The 19,250-nt window shown below is 55.8% G+C and overlaps 1 protein-coding gene across 1 annotated transcript in view; it reads right to left on the bottom strand.

Annotated features, from left to right (window-relative positions):
• Positions 1-7,723: 7,723 nt before the first annotated feature.
• Positions 7,724-19,250, bottom strand: part of FAM135B (family with sequence similarity 135 member B) — a 158,321-nt gene continuing 146,794 nt past the window's right edge. The window contains exons 13-20 of the mRNA XM_037166411.2: positions 14,377-16,339; positions 12,477-12,643; positions 11,994-12,085; positions 10,948-11,045; positions 9,612-9,763; positions 9,194-9,304; positions 8,253-8,366; positions 7,724-8,066 (exon numbers count right to left, since the gene is read on the bottom strand). Of these exons, the coding sequence (XP_037022306.2) occupies positions 7,861-8,066; positions 8,253-8,366; positions 9,194-9,304; positions 9,612-9,763; positions 10,948-11,045; positions 11,994-12,085; positions 12,477-12,643; positions 14,377-16,339 (2,903 nt within the window). The 3' untranslated portion in view covers positions 7,724-7,860. The remainder of the gene's footprint in view (positions 8,067-8,252; positions 8,367-9,193; positions 9,305-9,611; positions 9,764-10,947; positions 11,046-11,993; positions 12,086-12,476; positions 12,644-14,376; positions 16,340-19,250) is intronic.

Raw genomic sequence — 19,250 nt, 5'->3', positions numbered from 1 at the left:
CCCGCACTTCCCTGTTACACCTTTCAACCAATCGACTGAGACCTACCTCGTCCAATCAGAACTGCTCCATAACAACCAATCGGGACTTGGTAATACCGACCAATCAGAACTGTATAATTCTGACCAATCAGAACTGTGGAAATTGGGACTCCTCATTTACATAAAAGTATCTAATTAGGACCCTGGGGGGAGACTTTTTGTATCAAAGAAGTCCTCCCCTCTGTCTTTTTCTTTAGGGAAGCACACATTTTTGTTCGGTTTTGTGTTTGTTTGCAGGAGGCTGCTTCTCCTGGGTCTGCAAACTACCTCAATAAAGCCTCTCCTTTCTTTGTTCTGATGCCTTTTGGATTTATTTACAGCTATTATTTTAAAAGAGAGAGAAAGGTAACAAGTGTCGGCTGCGATCGGGAGAAAAGGGAACCCTTGTGCACTTTTGCTGGGATTGTAAACTGGTGCAGCCACCATGGGGGAAAACCAGTATGGAGGGAGGCTCCTCAAAAAATTAAAAATACAACTACCTCATGATCCAGCAATTCCACTCCTGGGAATATCCCCAAAGGAAACAAAATGATTGCCCCAAAGAAATACCTGCACCCCATTTCATGGCAGCATTAGCCACAAGAGCCAAGCGGATGCACCCCAAGCGTCCCTCGGGGGATGAATGAAAAAAGAAAATGTGATTTGATACATAATGGAGTATTTTTTAATCTTTATAAAAAAGAAAATCCTGTTATTTGCCACAACATGGATGAATCTGAAGGATGTTATGCTATTATGCTAAATTCTTAGTGCTATATGCCAAACACAAATACTTTATTATTGCATGTTGTCACTTAATATGTGGAATCAAAAAGGCAGCCAGAAAGGGGCCAAACTCAGAACCAGAAAGAAGTGTGGTGTCTGGTGGCAGGGGGTTGGGGGGGAAGGGGGTGGTTGGTAAAAATGTAAGCAAACTTGCTGCTGTAGGACAGTAAGTCTGGGGCATCTGATGTAATCGTGTAGCTCAAGTCGGTACCACTACCGTGTACCTGAAATTTGCTGAGTGGCCCTTAAATGTTCTCCCCATTACAAAAAGATAAATACGCAAGGCAATATAATTAATGAGACAGGGCAAGGCTTTCACGGTGTATATGTAGACCAAATCACCACATTGCACACTTTAAATTCCTTGTGATTTTGTGGATTACAGCTCAATAAACCAAAGCCGGCGGAGAACCACAGGGGTCCAGGCTGACCGTGGGGTGTGGTCAAGAGGCTGCCCCAGCAGGTGAAGCTGATCTGGGAGGGGCGTTACTGAAATGGAGGGCCAGCTGTGGGTGTTAAGGAGGGGGTGAGTTTTCTGCTGGTTCCAGCCTGTGGGTGCCAGTGTTGTGGCTGGACCAGCCCGTCTGGTTCTCAGCCTCAGCAATAATCATCAGGAAACTGGGGGGTGGGGCGGGGTGTTATTGCTCACAGGTGCCTGGGGCCACAGAGTGAAGTCCCATAGAGAGAGTCTAGGAGCCTGGGGTTCTGCTTTTATTAGGGTCCTGGCTGGGGATCTAGGATCTAGGTCTCACTTTTTACTTATTAAGAGCAAGAATTTAAAGTACAGAAAGGGGAAAAACAACAAGCCCCAGTGGTCAGTTATTGACATCAGCCAAGATCTCCAAAACTAGGTGGAGGCGGGGGGGGGGGGGGGGGAGGCCGCCTGGTTCTTCACGTAGTCCTGGCTGGCCCCCGCGATTACTCCAGGCCACATCCTTGAGGCGCAGGCCTCAGCTGTCACAGCTTCCCGTGGGCACTTGCATTACAAAACCCAGAAACCCAGTGCCTGGATGGACACCGCCGGGTGCCATGGGGTACAGAACCTGGCTTTGCTTTGGGACAATGGCTCCTAGGAGCTCGAGACCTGTGATGGAGAACAGTGGTGGGTTCGATACCGAGTCCAGTCCGGACGAGCCCCTAGCCGATCCGGGTTTTATTTCCCCCAACTCTGAAATGGGAGTAGCCACCCCACCTCTGCTGCAATATGATGCCTATCCAGGTGTCAGAAGAAGGCACCCAGTGTGACACAGCTGGTCACTCAGGCAGCCCCTGCCCCGGAGGAAAGCGAACCTCAGCCTCCCTCGCGGCCCTTCAGTGAGCTGTGTGACTTCCTGCAAGGTCCCCCTGGAGTGGCAGCATCTTGTGGAATGAAACAATCCAGGGATTCCCTTTTCTCTGCAGGTGGCAGGAGAGTGTGTTCCCTTGAAAGAAAGCCAGCCAGTACTGCCCTGCTTCCCGCGGGGTCGGGGAGGCCCCGCGGAGAGCGCGACTTCCGAGCTGATGACTGAGTGGCGTGCTCCCTCACCTCCTTTTCCTTGCCCTGGGGTCTGCTCACTACCGCACACCTCAGCTAGGGCTGGGGATTGAATGGGGTACCTTCATTCATCGAGTTAACCCCAGCTAGAAATCCCAAAGTCACACTGCCCCTTCCTAATTCTACCTTCTTCTGTGTTTCTCATTTACAAAAACCAAAACCACCTTTACTTTCTCCTGCTCAGACTCCAAGCCAACTTTTGGAGGCGGGAACTGAACCTTCCTTCCCGCTCCAGCAAGCATTTTGCTGTTGGCCAGCCTTTGGGCGCCCTCTGCAGGCCACGTGAATTTCTGTCCGCGGCGCAGCTCCAGCCAGGGGACCCAGGGAAGCGTGGGTCCTCCACAACTGTTCCCTGCATTTATTGTCTCTCCCCTGAGCAGGGAACCCCTGTCCTTGGGCAGAGCTGTTAAAGACGCCCCAGGCAGAAAGCCTGCTGGAGCAGAAAGGCTGCTAGCTTAGGAATGTGTTGGGTCTTCTGTGAGCCAAACTCATTCATTCATTCGTTCGTTCAACACATTTTTATTTAAGTCCTACACGTGCCAGGGCACATGAATTTCCCTGACCCTCCTAGAGTCCAGTTTGAGTTCCCTCTCTGCTCTGCTTGGCCCCCCAAGATACGCTAGGCCTTTCCCACAGTGGGCACCCCCGGAATAACCCCCACACTCCAGGAGCCCTCTGAGCAAAAGCAGGCGCAATTCCTTCAGCCCCGCCCACATTCCGCAACAGCATTTACTGTGCGTTCCATAAACAAGACTCCTGGGGAGAGAAAGTCAGAAGAGTTTTTATTAATATTGTTGCTGCTTGTCGTTCATATATACATGAACAACACAAAATGCCAACCAAAGAGCCAAGGTAGAAAAATAGGAGGGTTCTGTTGACACGAATGACGTGGTCATCACAGCCGCCACTGGGCTGCAGACGGTTTACGAGAGCGCGTGGGAGGCCGTAGTCCTTGCGTAGGGTGCGGTGGGCAGAATGAGGCGCGTTAGGGGTTCACAGTGGCATCGAGCTATGCATTCAGGTTCTTCTCCGGAGAGAGGGGCCATGCCGGAGGCCCTGCCCCACTGCACTTCCTACAGTGCGGCAGGTCGCATTGGAAACTAAAGTAAGCTCCCCTAAACCTAAAGTAGCAAAACGAAATAACCCGCGGCCCTGCAGCGTATGACCAGTGCACACGAGCCACAGCCCCACTCCCGGGTCTAGCCTGAGTGTGACAAAGTGTGGGGACAGGCGTGGCGTTTGATAACCCGCTTCTGTCTATCGGTCTGAAAGGAGGGAGAAAGAGCAGCCACAGAGCGTCCGAGGACTGTACTGCAGACCGCTGGTGACGTGTTCAGGGGCAGGGGCTCCTGGCAGACCGGGCTGCACTGTGCTCCACTCCGCTGCTCCTTCTGCAAACTCCCTCATTTGACCTGACCCAGGATGGTGGCCCCGAAGAAACTTCGACGTCCTACCCGACTGGCAGGGCTGTTAGCAATGTGGCATTTCTCCGGGCAGGTTCCTGTGTCCACACCCCAGTGGGATGCCCGAGCCCAACACCAGGAGGGTGGCTGGTTAGAAGGGTCCTCAGTGTCTCCCACCTGCCCTCCTGCCCCATTATCCTAGCTATCTGGACAGTCTCCCAGTTTTAGGGGCCTCTGCTCCCCCTAGATTCTGAATTCTTGAAGGGCAGGGTCCCACCTAACTAGTTTCTGTAGCCGCCGGTGCTTTGCACAAAACCGGGCGTTTAGTTTCAAGATGTGCCTTCAAGGATAAGTTATAGGGAAATCGTGAGGGCAAAAATGACAGACCTTCTTATTAAGTTCCCTACAGAGAAGACATGGCCCTGCTTCTGCCCCACACGGTGTGTGGGACAGAATGAAGTGCTCTCCTTCAGGGGAATAACACAAAACTAGCAAAGACGCCTGCACAGGTCACTGGACATACCTGAATGATTATTCGCCTTCCACAGAGCAAGAAATTAGGGAAGCTCGGTATTTTGTCAAACACAATAATCGAGCCTTTTTCCGCCCAGGTTGTAAAAGCCATTTCGGTTTGTTGCAGTGGCTGAGGGGCATCTGCAGAACTCAAACTCCCAAACACCTTAAATCAGACGTAATATTGTTCTCGCTGGGCGTCCGGCTTTGGCCATCCCTCCGCTCTCAACTTAACAATGGCTTACTCTACGTGATGAGCAGGGAAATGGTGGTGTTACAGCGATCATCCAGTCACACACGGAAATGAGCTGGATGACTCCAGGGTGGAGGATCCTGGAATCACAACGAAGTGTTCTGAGTCCTGGAAGCTCAAGCCTAAAGTTTCAGGAAGGCGACCTGCCTCCGGGCCGTCATGGATGAAGCACTTTGAGGTCACGTCAAGTTTTAACTTCCTACAAAGAAAAGTTCTTATAGCAAACCTCTCATTATAAGACATTCCTTTGGAACCCCGTACAATTTTGGAATGCCCCCTCTCTGCAGGCACTGTCCCAGGCACTCTGCCTCCCCATCTCATTCCCTGGCCTCAGTGACCTTTCGAAGAAGATACTTTCAATTCAATTGTACAGACCAGGACACCGGAGCCAAGCCCACAGGCTCGAAAGCAAGCCCCTGCGTTTAGAGAGGCTCTGCCCCTCACAGAGACCTGCCGCTGGGCCACCTGCCCCTGGAAACTACTCTCCTCTTGCAAACTCAGAAGCCTAGGGGGTCAACGTGAGCCAGAGTCAAGGCCCTTCCGCAAAAGCATCAGCTGCTGTGGATGGATTGGCTGAGGGGCTAGAGAAGAAACTGAGCTTTCAAGGAACTGACCGCCCTCAGCGAACGCCGGCCGAGCCTGGGCAGCGATAAACTAGGCGCTGATAAATTAGACAGGCCCCTGCGCTCCAGGAGACGCAGTCACACGAAGGAGACCCATGGGGACTCACGCGAAGACCCTGGGGTGTGGAACTCGAAAGGAGGGAGTCCCTCCGCCTTCCCCCCAGGGCTGAAGCTCTCCCACTGCTTTCAACCTGCCACTAGGCATCTCCTGTGCCCCAATTAGTCTCTATATTAGCAATTGTTATCTCTAAGTGGTTCTGAGAAACATGACAGATTGTGAAAACGAAAAACAAAACTGATGCTGAGAATGAAGACGTATTAGACAGTTATCTTGGCAGGCATTTTGTTTATAGTTTTTATCATCAATAATAGAATGTCCCTGTTTTACATTATATATATATTATATGTATATATATATATTAGATATCTATACTTCAATAGAAAGAGACATAGAAAACCCTTCTGAGGTGAGGCATGACACGTAACACTTGACACTTGTGTACGATACAGAGACGGACATTCTGCACAGTTACAACAGATGCTCAGGGGCCGGAGAGTGTTTACAGAGACAGCAGAGCACCCCTAGAAAAAAGAGGTGCACCGTGCAGCTGGACGTTTATTGCCATGAGTTCTCACTATGTCCAGACAGCATATTGAAGTTAAAAATGGTATCTGGCGTTTGGCAAAGACAACGGCGGTCACATTCGCCCTGGCTGCAGCACCACCGGCTCCGCAGTCTTTCTAACGACCAGGGAGCGACACGCGTGGCTGGCAGGAGGTGGACAGAGACAATGGGAAGCACCCGTCTGAGGGCCAGGGCCCCTCGCTGGGCCGGAAAGGGGGCAGTCGCCACAAAGGTAGGGTCCTGCAGTGAGCGTACGGCCGGGACGCACCACGCCCGGGGCTGCTGGGCAGGCACCAAGTCCCTCCTGGACTAGACCGTGGGTTGGCACAGGTAACAGAGTCTACGTCTATCGGGAACTTGGAAACGCAGCCGGTGGGAGAGTGACCCAAGGACATGCTGGCCCCACCGTGCGAGGACCAGGACGCCAGGAGAGGTGGAAGCAGACCCACAGAGAAGCCTGTCTGCCTTAGCAGAACAGGAGATCCCACTGCCTCTGTCTTTTCTCGAGGAATCCCTGGTCTGGCCTCCCGCACGCTGGCTCCTCAGGGCGCATCTCCCAGCAACTGCGTCCATTTTCCCAAAGCCACACTGTGAGCAAGTGAGGAGCCGGTTCTCAGATGAGCCATGGTTTTACGATCATGACCGTGGGTTACCCAAGGTTATGGTCCAGGTGCTGGGACCGGAAATCTGGTCCCAGATGTGTGTCCACACTTTATGAGGCAATTCTGCACAAGTGGGAAAAGGGGCCTGGGATGATGACATTGTCCACGTCTCCCACCTGCTGTCACAACTCTGGAAGAGGAGTCTCCTGGGCCGGTCCCTACCGTCCAGGTCCGTGTGTCCCCCAGCACAACTCTCTGGGCTTCCTTCAGCCCCACGGAGTGTCCTCAGTCTTTGGGACCACATTAAACACCTGCTAAGTCTCAAAAGTCCGCCTGCAGTCACTGAACGATTTAGGTTTTGGCCTCCACCTAAGTGCTACCGTCCTCTCTGACCTCACTTTCATCCCTGCTCTCTTGGGTGTTTTTTTCTTTTGTCGAAATCAATGGTGACCTTCCCTAGCCCTTTATTTCCCTAAGGCATGAAGACATTTCTATTGAAAGAGACCCAGCACCCTTCTCAGAGCTCCCCTGAGGTTGAGAGTCCAGCGCGGCGCCTCCATTTAGATGTTTTGTCCTTCCACAGACAGGAGGAACAGCTGGCACGTTAATGGTGTTCATTTTTTTTTGCAATCGCATCAAATGCTAACCTAGCATCTCTTTGGAAGTACACCAGCAGGAGCCAGGCACACCTGTGCGTTAACCTCGGTGCCCCCTCTGCTAGCTCAAGTCAAAGTCATTTCTCCCTACTATAGACAGAGATGTAAGCAATCACAAAAATAATTTATGGACCGGGGCTATGCATAGAGAACGTCTGGAGAAGTAGGGAAGGCGCCTGGTTCGCCATGTCCCAGCCAGTTTCCTTTGCAGCATCACCCCCGTCCCTCCCACACCGCCAATCAGCCGCCCACTGCTGCGGATACCATGAACTTGGAGTTCAGAAAGCATTCCTTCGCCCCTTGCTGAGAAAGCGTGAGGAGGGAATGACAGCGTGGCATCCCATTTTCTTGAACAAGCGGCACATTGAGTCCGTTAAGGATTCTATTTACACAAGTATGTCCACTCTGCACAGAGGTTAACCTGAGTTCTGAGATGCTTGAGTGCACGTCCTTGAGTCAAAAATGATAAAGCTATGCACTAGTAACATCCTGGGCACACCTAGTTACGGGGCACGCTCTCCCTGCGGGCCACTGGCACTTACAGAGGTGCGGTCCCCAACTCTGAGCACTGTTTGTTTTCTCATATTTTCCCTAGAAACCATCTTGGATGAAACTCCAGGGGGCTAAAGTCTGTTCGGATAAAGTCCGTTGCCTTTAATTAACACCGTGAGCTCGGCCTTTGCAAGTCTCTGGAACGGAGGGACCCGGGATAGCCTGTCCCCGCCCCCTGCCTCCCTCAGCCCCCTCTGCTCTGAGCTCCACGCTGGAATGGCTGAGATCTACGAAAGGGTGACTTGGCCGATGCTCTCCTGGGTCTTCGGTGGTTCCCGCGAGCTCCGTGAGGCCATTACTTAAAGTAGTTGAGTCCCACCACCAAGAAGAACTTCTCCAGGAAGAGCTCGGAGTCCAGCACGGCGATGTGCGCCGCGCGGCCGATGAGCGCGTTGGCGGTGCTGGGCAGGGCGTGGAGCACGTTGTGGCGGACCAGCGTGCAGCCCTTGGCTTCCACCAGAGGGCGCAGGAGGTTGTTGATCATCTCCGCGTAAACGGGCCCTGCAGGGGGGAAGCGAGCAGAGAAGTGGAGGAGGCCAAACTCGGCAGACGAAGCAGGAACAAGGAGCCCCGGGTGCGCGCCGGGCTCCTGTCCCTGCGCAGGACATCAGACGTGCCCGGCTAGGCAGAGTCCAGTGCGTGAACAGGCGTCAGCCTTTTAAATCGCCATAATGAAACGCAGCTTACCCGTGTGCCTGTCCTTGAAGGCCGTTTTGCACATCTCAATCCTGGCTGAGTGAAACGGCACATAGCGGTCTTGGGGGGAAGCCACCAGCACGACGTTTTTAAAATACTGCAGACCTGCAACGAGCCAGGTGGGTGCCCTGAACCCAGGGAGCTTCCACGTGCCCCGCCCCCCGGTTTGCATGCACTGGACAGACCTGTGAGAGCAGACACCTGACACACAGGTGTGTCCCTGCAGCAGGACCTTCCGGTCCGAGAGGCTGAGAAAAGAATTTGCTGCAGGGGAGTTTTTGTGTCGTAGAAGGAGGATGTGTGGTTGTGCCCATCGGGCAGGGACACTAAGGTGACAGGGAGCAAGCTACTTTGCACAGGACAGGAGCAAGGTGTCGGGACAACAAGGTTTTTGTGGGCCAGGAACACTCCGGAGGCCTCGCCCCTGGCTGCTGTCTGCTCAGAGGCAGGACAGTGGGGCTCCTGCAGCTCTGAGCCCTCCCTCTGCAGACAGAGGGGTGGGGGCAGGGTGGCGTGCCCTCCAGCCTGCCTGGGAAGGACTTGTCTCCTTGCCCTGTCAGCATGAAGGAGAGTGCTTGTCTGCCCTGGGGTGGGCGGGTCTGCCCCTGGGTGAAGGGGCTGTGAGCTGGCCCCCAGGCCTGGGGCCTGAGTGACCAGGAGGTAAAAGGACTGCTGAGAAAGGGAGGCCACAGCCCCCCTGTAGAGAGAGCCCCCCACACACACCCTGGCGCCCGTCTGGGATGCCTCTCCCATGCCATCGGGGAGACTGGCAACGGGGGGGCTGAGTTCTCGGGGGGCCTCCTGCGAGGGAGAGGCTGTGCCTCCCGATCAGGCTCCACTGCTAGTGAGTCCGAGTAGCGCTGATGCCAGCTGGGGTCACAGGGGAGCCCCGGCTCCCACTCAGGACACACCACACAGGGGAAGCCACGCACCTGTCTTCTGGCTGAGCCGGTACAGGAAGCACTTGCGCAGGTCAGCATTGTCCCTGAAGGTCAGCTGCAGGAGGGACCCGGATTTCTTCAGCTTCTGCATCAGCCACAGGCCTGGGGACCAGAACCCAGCCGAAACCAAACGTGTGAAGCCAGGCAGGAATAAACGGGGAAAGAGCGACGCTGAACTGTGACTTTTCGTTAACATATTGAGAGAGACAGTGGGCACCCCCTTTCTGCTCCCGGAAAGCTGGCAGCAAGGGAGGAAGCTGGACACCTCGTCTCGCCCCACCCAGGTCTCTTCCCACTGCCCACGCTCGGAGGACGTTCCGAAGTCACAGGATTCCACGGAGAGGAGCCCCCGCCTCTGGTTTCACTTCCCTCGTCCCCGAAGGGACGGCGACGAACACCAGGCCCTCACCTGTGCTCACCAGGGTGCTGTTGTTGTACAGGGTGCCCAGGTGGGGACCCGACAGGGACAGGAACGTGTGCAGTTTGCTGAGGTAACACCGGAAGCGCGGCCTGGTGAGGACCGAACGGATGATGATGTTGCCGAGAGAATGGCCGATGAAGCTGCGTAGAGACAGAAGCGGTGACCGTGACCTACAGCAGCCCTGCTGCCTGGGAGGCCGGCCCTGAAAGCGCAGGGGTGGCGCCAGCTACCTCCTGCCAGGTTTAGGGGCCATGGCCACGAGATTGGGGCCACTGATGCACCCCCGTCAGGTTCCCAAACTCTGGCCGCGTCAAGGTCAAGACGGGGGGTCTCCACGAGTGGCAGCTGCTGTGCCGGGTGTGGTCGGAAAGACGGGTGGGCAGCTGCCCAGCTTCGCGCCGTGGGAGCAGCCCCCTTCCCCAGCTGCTCTCCCCATCTCCTCTCAGTCCACCTGGGGGCCTTGGCTGAGCGTCCAACTGTCCTGGTCACACACGGGCTGCAGTGCCAGCTGCGCTTGAGGCCACTCGTGACCCAACCTGGGACCACGTCGCCATGTGTTTCATTCATCTCTCACTTCCCGACAACCTCGTCCCCCTGCCCGCTCTCCGTCCTCACCGGCGACCCCCCTCCTCCGAGCCCACTCCAGTGCGGCGGTCCTCACCGGTCTGGGGATCCTGCACTGTGTTCCTTTCAAACTAAGTCACTGCTGTGGAAACCCTGTCCTATGTCCCATGCGTGTCATCGCATCTCTGGGGGCCTCTGTGTCCTCACGTGTGGGACAAGGAGGAAGTGACGTTTCATCCCCGAGGTCTCCATGCACTGGCACACATCTAGCGACTCTCCACCGCGCCCACGCACCTTGCAAGTACAAGCTGGTTCCTATCAGGCTTGTCACGTACACATGTCAACTAAGTCACCTGCCTCTGTAGGAGGCCGCCGTCCATACCCCTGGAAGCCCTCTGCGTGGGCAGGGAACGGACTCAGCTCTGGGACGCACCCTCTCAGTGCGCCGGTCCCACTGCATGGAAACAGCCTCCGAGACTGAAAGGCTTGACGGGGTTACAGCCGGGACTCAGGCTCGTGGGCGTCAGAAGAACAAAAATTCACACCTAGGAGCGTCCAACTGAGTCCCAGTCTCTCTCTCCTGAGCCTTCAACGTTCCTTCTCCTGCATACAGGCTGAGATAGTTACGGGTGTGTCACCTCCCCTCTGGGCAGTCCTCTGCACCGTGAAGAGTCCCCAGTCCATGTGTCCAGGTGGCATCACGCTGCTCTCGCTCGTATACAGCAAACGCTCAACACACCCCGCTGCCCGGGGCCCCTACCTGATCCGGGATATGGAGAGGCTGTACAGCTGGATGTGCTGGACGATCTCGTCCAGCAGCCGGTCCGTCATGGTGTCAAAATCTGCGAACGTGTCCATCTGGAAGGAGGAAAAGGAGACGGGGTCGGGCAGGGTGGCAATGAGGCCAGGTTCTCCCACGAATCGTCTTCCTCCACGGAACACTGCGGTGCATGCTGGGAGTGTGCTGCAGCCGGATGCTGGGCCACAGACTGGAGGTCACAGCCTGGGACCCTAATGAAGGACCCCGGGGACACCGCAGAGCCCTCGGTGAGGAGGGGGAGACGAAAGAGATGGAGAGTGGCATGGGAGCCATCCCCTGGCACAGCTGTCCCCATGTCACAGAGGAAGGACTCTGCTCTCAGAGGGGACAGTGTCCTGAGTCAGAACCCACACCCAGGCCCGCCTACCCCCCAAGCCCCTACCCCTCCCCAGCTCAGCCTTTGGACACAGCACCAGGCCCTGTCCGGGGGACAGACGTCCACTGTGACAAGGATCCCCAGGCCATCTGCATCTCAGGAAGGATGGTCGGAGGACACGAGAGCATGACAGGCCAAGGAGAAAGGTCACACACGTCTGAGGATCAGAAAGGGCAGACATTCTGGAAGGGTTCATGTAACTCCAGGGACTGACTTTTGGAAGTATGGACAGGGACCGGTGGGGGGGAGACTTGGGGTCAAGGTATAGACAGTTTCTCACAGGTAAAGCTGCCCTGTGACGTCACAGGCTGCCTGGAGCTGTGCACTGGGGTCAGGAGGCCTCCTGAGTACCCCAGGGAGGGGACGGGGGGGTAGTGACGAGAAGACCTACACAGCTCCCCGTCGCCTGCCATCCCTGAGCCTTAAGACACTAGAGGAATAAGGCCGACCGGTCCATTTCTCGTGTCCGTGGACGAAGAAAGGCCCATGCTTGGGGCCAGGTCCCCTGCTATCTCCGTGTGCACAAGCTGCCCTGGTGACCTCGGGGGGGGGGGGCCTGTGTCAGGGGTGGCCCTGGGAGCCTCGCCACCTGAGGCCGCAGCCCTTGTACCTGGTTCTTCTCCGACATGAGGAAGTCCAGCTTGCCCCCGGGGAGCCCCAGCTCGATGAAGGTCCTGACCAGCCGGAGGTCTGCGCTGTTCCCTGAGACGACAATGAACCCGCCCACGTCAGACCCCATCAGAGCGGGCGTCCCGGAGATTTCTCCCTCCTTCCCCTCCCTTTCCCGCATTTGCCATTTTCTGTTCGGCAGCCAACGTAACTAAAACAAGTCGGACCCGGCTCTCCCTGAGTGCATTCCACTCACCCGTTCATTCATGACACTCCTTCCTTCCTCCCATTCACCCAGTCACCTTCAGGACAGGTGCGTGTGCCAGACACACCTTTCCTCCGGGGGCAAGGCCACTTCCCTGTACCCAGCATACTTCCTGCCACCCGCCGTTGCTAACAGACCCCTTGTTGAAGGAGTACCCGATCCAAATGAATTTGTGTTTATAGTGCAGAATTGCGTGGGGGAAACCATTCAGGAACTCACCGTCCAGGCCGTGGACACAGACCACCAGGTGAATCCCGTCCTCCAAATTTTCCTCCTCTTCCTCTGGTGGGAAATACGGTATGTCAGAAGCTAGTACTGACAAGTCACTGTACAGAAATCCATCAATCTTCAGTTCTTTTTTAAATTTCTCTTTGGCCTGATAGAAACTGGAGAATACACTAGTTAATCACACGCCACGCTGTGCACTGCGCACTGAACAGGAGATGAGCTGGGGTGTAGGAGTGATGGGCATCTAGAGGAAGTACCTGCCTGGGGACCGAGGCCAGGGATGTGACCTCCGGGGAGACAGCAGGGAGGGACGCTTTGCTCTTAGCAGGGAGACAGGACAGCGCCCCGGGAAAACCGAGGGCTCCCCTGGTCTGGGTTCTGCAGATTTCTCGGTGGCTCCGCACTGAGCGGGCCAGGTGAGGTTCTCTCCAGCCCCCAGGGCCCACACAATCTTCACAGAGACCTCCCCAGAGTGAAAGCTTCTTGGCCTTGGCCAAGGCCACCATGGCTTGGCTACCACCTGCTTCCCCAGGGTCGTCTCCCAGCCTCTGAAAAGAGCGCATTTCTCACAATGCCCTGCACGGATGGTGCGGCCTCATTTCCATGCCCTCCTGCGTCCGGGTCTGCCTGTCTCGGAGGCCTGCCTCTCTGACAAGGTGGTGGTTAGCAGCGCAGACTCGGGGGTCACAGTGCCAAGGTCAGAACCTCAGCTTTGACACGGCCAGTGGTGGGCCAGCCGCTTAACCCCTCTGCCTCCCACTTCTCTCCATTTGTAAAGGGGGAATGACCTCATCGCCTACTCAATACAGGCGTTTTGTGGAGTGAGTGATATAATCTATGCAAAATTATGCTTAGAACATATTTGAAACCAGCTACCAGGTCTCTATTCACACTCACTGTCCCCAGCCTGATGGGGTCCCTCTCCCCACCCTGGCTCAGCTGTGCACCCATAAATCATCCCCTTTACCTACTTCCCCTCACTCACGGGCGCAGTAACCACCAGGGCAGCGCTGGCCGGAGACTAGGAGCTAGACTGGGAGCTGCCTGCCAGCTGTTTGTTACGCTGACGGCGGGGGCGTGTGGGTATTTGGTAATCTGTATGGAACAGCGGTCCAAGGTGGACGTGCCTGGGCCATTTCTTTCGGAGCTATCGTGACCTCGTCAGCACTTGGCAAGACAGTGGACACGATGGGATGCTTCGGTAAGATGACTCTGGGATGTGCTTAACCAAACACAGAGTTTGCAGACGAGGTAGCCGTAGGGCTACAAACCCAACACAAGAGTGAGGGGTGGATGTGGACATCACAAAATGAAGGACAACTTAAAGAACCACACAAAAGGGCCGACGAGGCAAATCTGACGAAGCCCCGCTCCTCCCAAAGGCCCCGAAAGAACTGTCCCTTCGGAATTCGCAAACATGGGGTGCATGACACTGCTAGAGAGTTGTTTATCCTAATAAAAACCAAAAAAGAGACTTAGGTGCCCATCTCTAAACTGTTTTGTTAATAAATCCTGGCACATCTATGCAGTGGAACATCATTTAAACAGAAAATGGTAATGCAAAAATAGATGGCTAAACGTGGAAAGGTGTTTCCAGTAGACCGAAAAAACTTAGTTTGTACAGAATTATCCAACTTTTGCATAAAAAGAAGGTATAGATATAGATCCAGAGAGAAAAAAGGGTGGAAGAACTCACATAGCAGCTGTACGTGAGAAGTGGGCTTACTGATACTTTCTACCTCTCGTGCTACTCTGCACGGCTGACTTGTACGATGCTGATGCATTGTTGTGTTTCAATGAGGACATGGCGATTTCGGTTTTGGAATGGGATGTACGGAACTGAGGAGCATGCGGACACGCGTGATTGTGGGTGCTGGGCCAGGAAGCTCACCTGAACATCCTCTCGCCGACCTCTTCCTCCAGCTGGCTGGACGGGGCAGAAACGACCCCGAAGGAACCTGACGGCTGGTGCGTGATGGGCAACGGGGTCTGTTTGGATGAGAACCCGGCCCTGGCAGGGGTCTCCTTGGGCACAGAGGAGAACGGGAGACATGTGGCCGTGCACGACACAGACAGGTTGACGACCTCCACGGCTTTCAGGCTGTCCACGGAGAAGGTCTCTGCAGGGGCCAGGTGGGGCCCCGAGGTGGAAGAGCCAGCCCGGGGCTCCTGGGGACCCGCAGCCTGGGACTGAGCGGAGTGAGCCAGGGCGGAGCACACCACCTCTGCCCGATGGCCCGCCTCCAGGGGCACCGCAGCCTCCGCACTGCCGGGTGAGCTGCTTGGCTCCCCAGTTGAGCCCAGGCTGCTGGCCTCGGCCGCTGGTGCACAACTCAGGTCAGAGACCCCGCCCTCCGTGAGGCACTCCACGCCCGAGCTGCCGCTGTCCAGTGGAGCGCTCGCCCCCAGGTGCCCTTGTGCAGACCTGCCCTCTGGGCTCTCCACTTGTGCCCCAGAAGAAGACCCGTCCCCAGGGCCTTCAAGGGCTAGGATACGTGGTATTTGAAAATTAAGATCTTTGGTTTCAATCCCTGGCAGAGTCTCAGTTCTGCCATCAGGAAAACAGGGTCCTTGAGAATCCGAGCCAATCTCTTCACCTTCTGGGACATCTCCGGAACCAGGGCCCTGCTGGTTGCCCTCATCTGAACCCACCTCCATGGGAGGACAGCTCCCCCCAGTGTCCTGGATTCGGGACCCAGCATGGGGTTCACTGCAGGGACCCGGGGGCTCTGCGCTCTCGATGTGCCCGGCCGGAGTTTCAGGGAGACGCCCTCCTTGCGGCACGGTGTCCATGTCTTCGGCAGACTCCTCGGGGCTGCTGATTTGGGGTGCCGACACGGACTTGGTCAACTTGGTGAGTGCCACCTCCCGCTCCTCCTCCTCGAAAGGCAAAGAGCTGATGGAGGTGAGGGATGCCTGGATCCCGCTTGGCAGACTCACGTTGCTCTCAGTGCGTCCGCCCTCCAAGGAGTCCCTGTGCAGGGCGTGTCTCCGCGCCAGCCGGTGCAAGCTCTCCCGGTCACCGGGCAGCTCCAGAGCCCTGCTGCGGGCCTCCGACCAGGCCACGGAGCTGGGCTCGCTCTCAATGCCGGAATCCGAGATGACGGAGGAGGACCTCTTGCTGGCCACGGAGAACACTGACACGTCCTCCTGCTCCTCCGGGGCAGGGTCCTTCGGGGACACCCTCCAAGCTGAGTCCAGCAGATCGCAAGGCTCACCGGGGAAGAGCTTCCCACTGGGTGGCACCATCTTACCGTCTTGGGCGGCTCCCTTTCCCAGAGTCCTGAGCTCCTGGGGCACTGTCTTCCCTGAAGAGGTGGCGTGCGGGCCACTTCCACCTGCTGCCCCTTCGCTGTCCGACTCACAGTTATCTTGCAAGTGCTCATGCCCACACTGATCACTCAAAACGACCACTGTGGGTTCAGCTCTTCCGGGGGGCATGACGCTGGACTTCACATCCATGTAGTCTGGGCCATCCTCTGGGCTGGGGCTCCTTCCGGGCCAGCTGCCATCGGCCAGTGAATGCGTTCCAACGTCAGACCCGGGGCTGGTCCCGCCTGCATCTTCGGGCGGACCTGCCTCTTGCTGGAACTCGCCGATGGTCAGGTACACCTGAGACTCAGAGCAGACGTCCGCACGGCTGGGTGTGGGCACGTTCTTGTCTGACTCCGCGCAGCTAGTCACCTCTTCTTCGTCCGAGTCTGAGAGCGGTGGTTTCAGGCTGGGCGAGATGGGGCGCTGCTGGAGAGGTGATTTTCTGTTCTCCAAACGGTTCTCTTCTGGGTCTCTTAGACACGTTTCTGCAGGACTGGTTGCTGGAACATCGAAACGAGGGTAAACATTCAAATTTTGCCCTACAAAAAAAATAATAAAGCCATGTACTATAGTTTAAGGCTCCTCCGAATGGTTTTAATAAAAGTGAAAGGATTATAATCACTATCAAATGTTAACCAGAAGTAAACCATGGAGACACTGAATGTAAAAACGGCATGGGACTTTGAAACATCATCGCCTCATACCTGTAAGTGAAGTTCAAGATTGGGGCAGGATCAGCTTCCTTACCCGGACACGCCGTCTGCATCGTGAGAGGCTAAGCCGATGTTCCCCCCTCGGGGGAATGCCCCACGTGCCACAGCAACCTAGACACCCTCCGCTGCAAATCCCCGAACCCCCTGTGCACACACGGAGTGTAACACGCCCACCACCACACTGCAATCCACGGGGCATTTCTGGATCCCGTGGGAGAGCCGGGTTTGTCCTTTAGGACTACCTCGATCCCCGAGGCTGGCACGTGGCTGACGAACTGTGCTCATAAAATGAACTGAGAAGTGAATGCCAGCAAAACAAAGCCAATGAGTGTCGTTGACTGTTTGCACTGGTTTAAAAAAATGCCAGTTCAATTTCATGTAGCCCCACGAATGGTCCCCTAGCACACCCCACTGGCAGAGCCCTGCACTAGACCACAAGTTGGAGAGAGGGGAAGCAGGGGTTACTGATAACAGCAAATGGTCTCTGTCTTTCACAGACTTAGACATTGAGAAACACATGCAGGAACCATGGACTTGGCTGTCCTGTCGAAAGAATGTGGGCCGTACCTGGAGAATAGGAATTAACCTGCTTCTGACCGAGAAGGGCGTGAGGAGTCCTAGTAGGAGGGGGGATGATGTGGGCAAAGGCCCAGGAGTCTGCAGTGCCTGGTCCGGCCAAGCATCGGCTAACCCCCACATGGAGGGAGCAGGAGTGACCAGGGGAAACAGGGGGACCGGTTAGATGGTGGAGAAAGCCTGCGATCTGGATGAACTTGAACACCCTGCACGAATGTGTCCTGTCCTTGTATCATTCATTACTGCCACTCCAACAGCCAAGGCAGAGTGACAGTCCAGTTTCACTACTAACTAATGCTACCCTTGGACGTCCATTCAGAACTTCCTTTGTGCCGGTCAGTCTTAAGTGTTCTGTGGATGGACTCCCCAGGGCTGGTGGGGGTCCTGTAGACAGAAGCTGCCACCCTGTGGCCCAGTTCCACAGTCACCAGTGGTTGGAACAAGCGGCAAATCCAGGCAGCCTGGCCCACCGTGCAGGCCCCCAGCAAATGGCTCAGTTGCGTTGGGACAGGGCAGTGAGCGTGCGTGGGAGGAAGGACCACAGGTAAAGGACCCAGAACTTGCGAGTGCCTAGCACACAGCGGGTGAATGCCTAGCGCACAGTAGGCATTATAGCCGAGGTATGGTGGCAGACCACGAGCGTGACCACTCCAACGTGCAAATGCAAGTTCTAGTTCCCTTTTCACTCCACTAAGGGATGGACTGCAGATATGGTAACACCATTTCCAGTTACAAATATTAAGGTGGCTTCCAGGCCCTAGACGAAATGGAAGACAGCTCTTGATTTGCTGACACTTTTGCTCTGGGACGGCAGAACCATCCAAGCACATTGTAAAAAAGTGGGAGGCCAAGGGAAGCGTCAGGCTTTGAATGGGGACGTGGATTAGTCTGTACAAGTCTTTTTAGGGGTGGGGGTGGGTCAGGTGAAAGGTGCTGGGAGAGAGCCAGGCCTCTGGGTGCGATGGCCTTGGGGCACTTGGCCGGTCAGTGCTGGGGGCCGGGTCTCAGCCAAGTCCCACGTCCCAAGCACATTACAGAAGCTGCAAAGGGAGGCCAGCCCTAAAACACTAAGTGAATCTGGGCAATGCTCGGAGAACCTGCTGGGGCAGATGTGGGCCTGCAGGGTGCTGACCTGGGGTGGGGTGGGGGGGCGGGGAAGCCCCCTGCACGCCCAGGTTGACTCTCCAGCTAATACTGGGGGGCGGGGCTCTGCGGAAGTGCAGCAAGTTTGTAAAAGCAAAGCTGGGCGCTGTGACTCTCACAGCAGCTGAGGGTGTAAGGCGCACATCCACCAGGGTGCCCGTGAACACAGGTAGCAAAGAAGACTAGAAAGCAGCTGCACCCGAGCCTCGTAATGGTAACATTAGAGGGTCTGGGAGCAAGGGCTGGCTTCTTTTCAGTTTCTTGTCTAACTCCTCAAACTTTCTGTGGTTAAATTATTAAGCTCTAAGGAAGAGGAACATATAGACGCACACGCACACACGCACACAGTCTCAATGCTAAGGCCAGCTTTCTTCCCCAGCCCGGTTGGCTGCCATCGCTACAGCCACGATTTGGGTGTCATACCCTGTGTGGACACCAGGTGTCAGGGCACAACTGACAGCGAAGAGCATCCTTCTTCTGTAAGGCAGCACTCTCCTCAGAAGTCCTTGGAAGTCCCCGGGACTTTTAAACACCCTGCCAATCTTGGCTTGCGGACACCCTGAGATGTGTGTGGGCACCTGAGCCCCGTGGGTAGAAGTCCTCACCGCAGCGGTGAGGCAGGCGTTGTGGGCCTTAGAATCAGGGTGAACTTGGCTGAGTGTCAGTTTTGATGATGTGCCGCCTGCTCTGTAAGGCACACCCATACGCTTTGCACCTCAGTTTCTCTCCGTGAAATGGGCTTGCAGGATCAAAACGCTAAAACATGTAACACCTCCCGCAGAGGGCGTGGCATTTTCTGACCCTCGAAGGGGCCGTGGGCGTGGTCCAGCTGCTGGTTCCCCTGAGGGGACAGGGACGGGCCCTCACTGCCTGTCTGGCTTGCACCAGGCTCTGCCAAGGTGGCCTGTGGGCTCATTTAAAAACTGTGCAACACCAGCAAAGCACACCACGTGTGAGCAAACGCACACAGACGTGCTATCTGTCCTCCCTGAGATGAGTTAGTGGAGGACTGCCATTA

This window comes from Artibeus jamaicensis, unplaced genomic scaffold (genome assembly GCF_021234435.1).
Source record: "Artibeus jamaicensis isolate MK-2021 breed Jamaican fruit bat unplaced genomic scaffold, CSHL_Jam_final scaffold_916, whole genome shotgun sequence".
Taxonomy (NCBI): Eukaryota; Metazoa; Chordata; class Mammalia; order Chiroptera; family Phyllostomidae; genus Artibeus; species Artibeus jamaicensis.
This window is presented reverse-complemented; position numbering and strand designations above follow the sequence as displayed.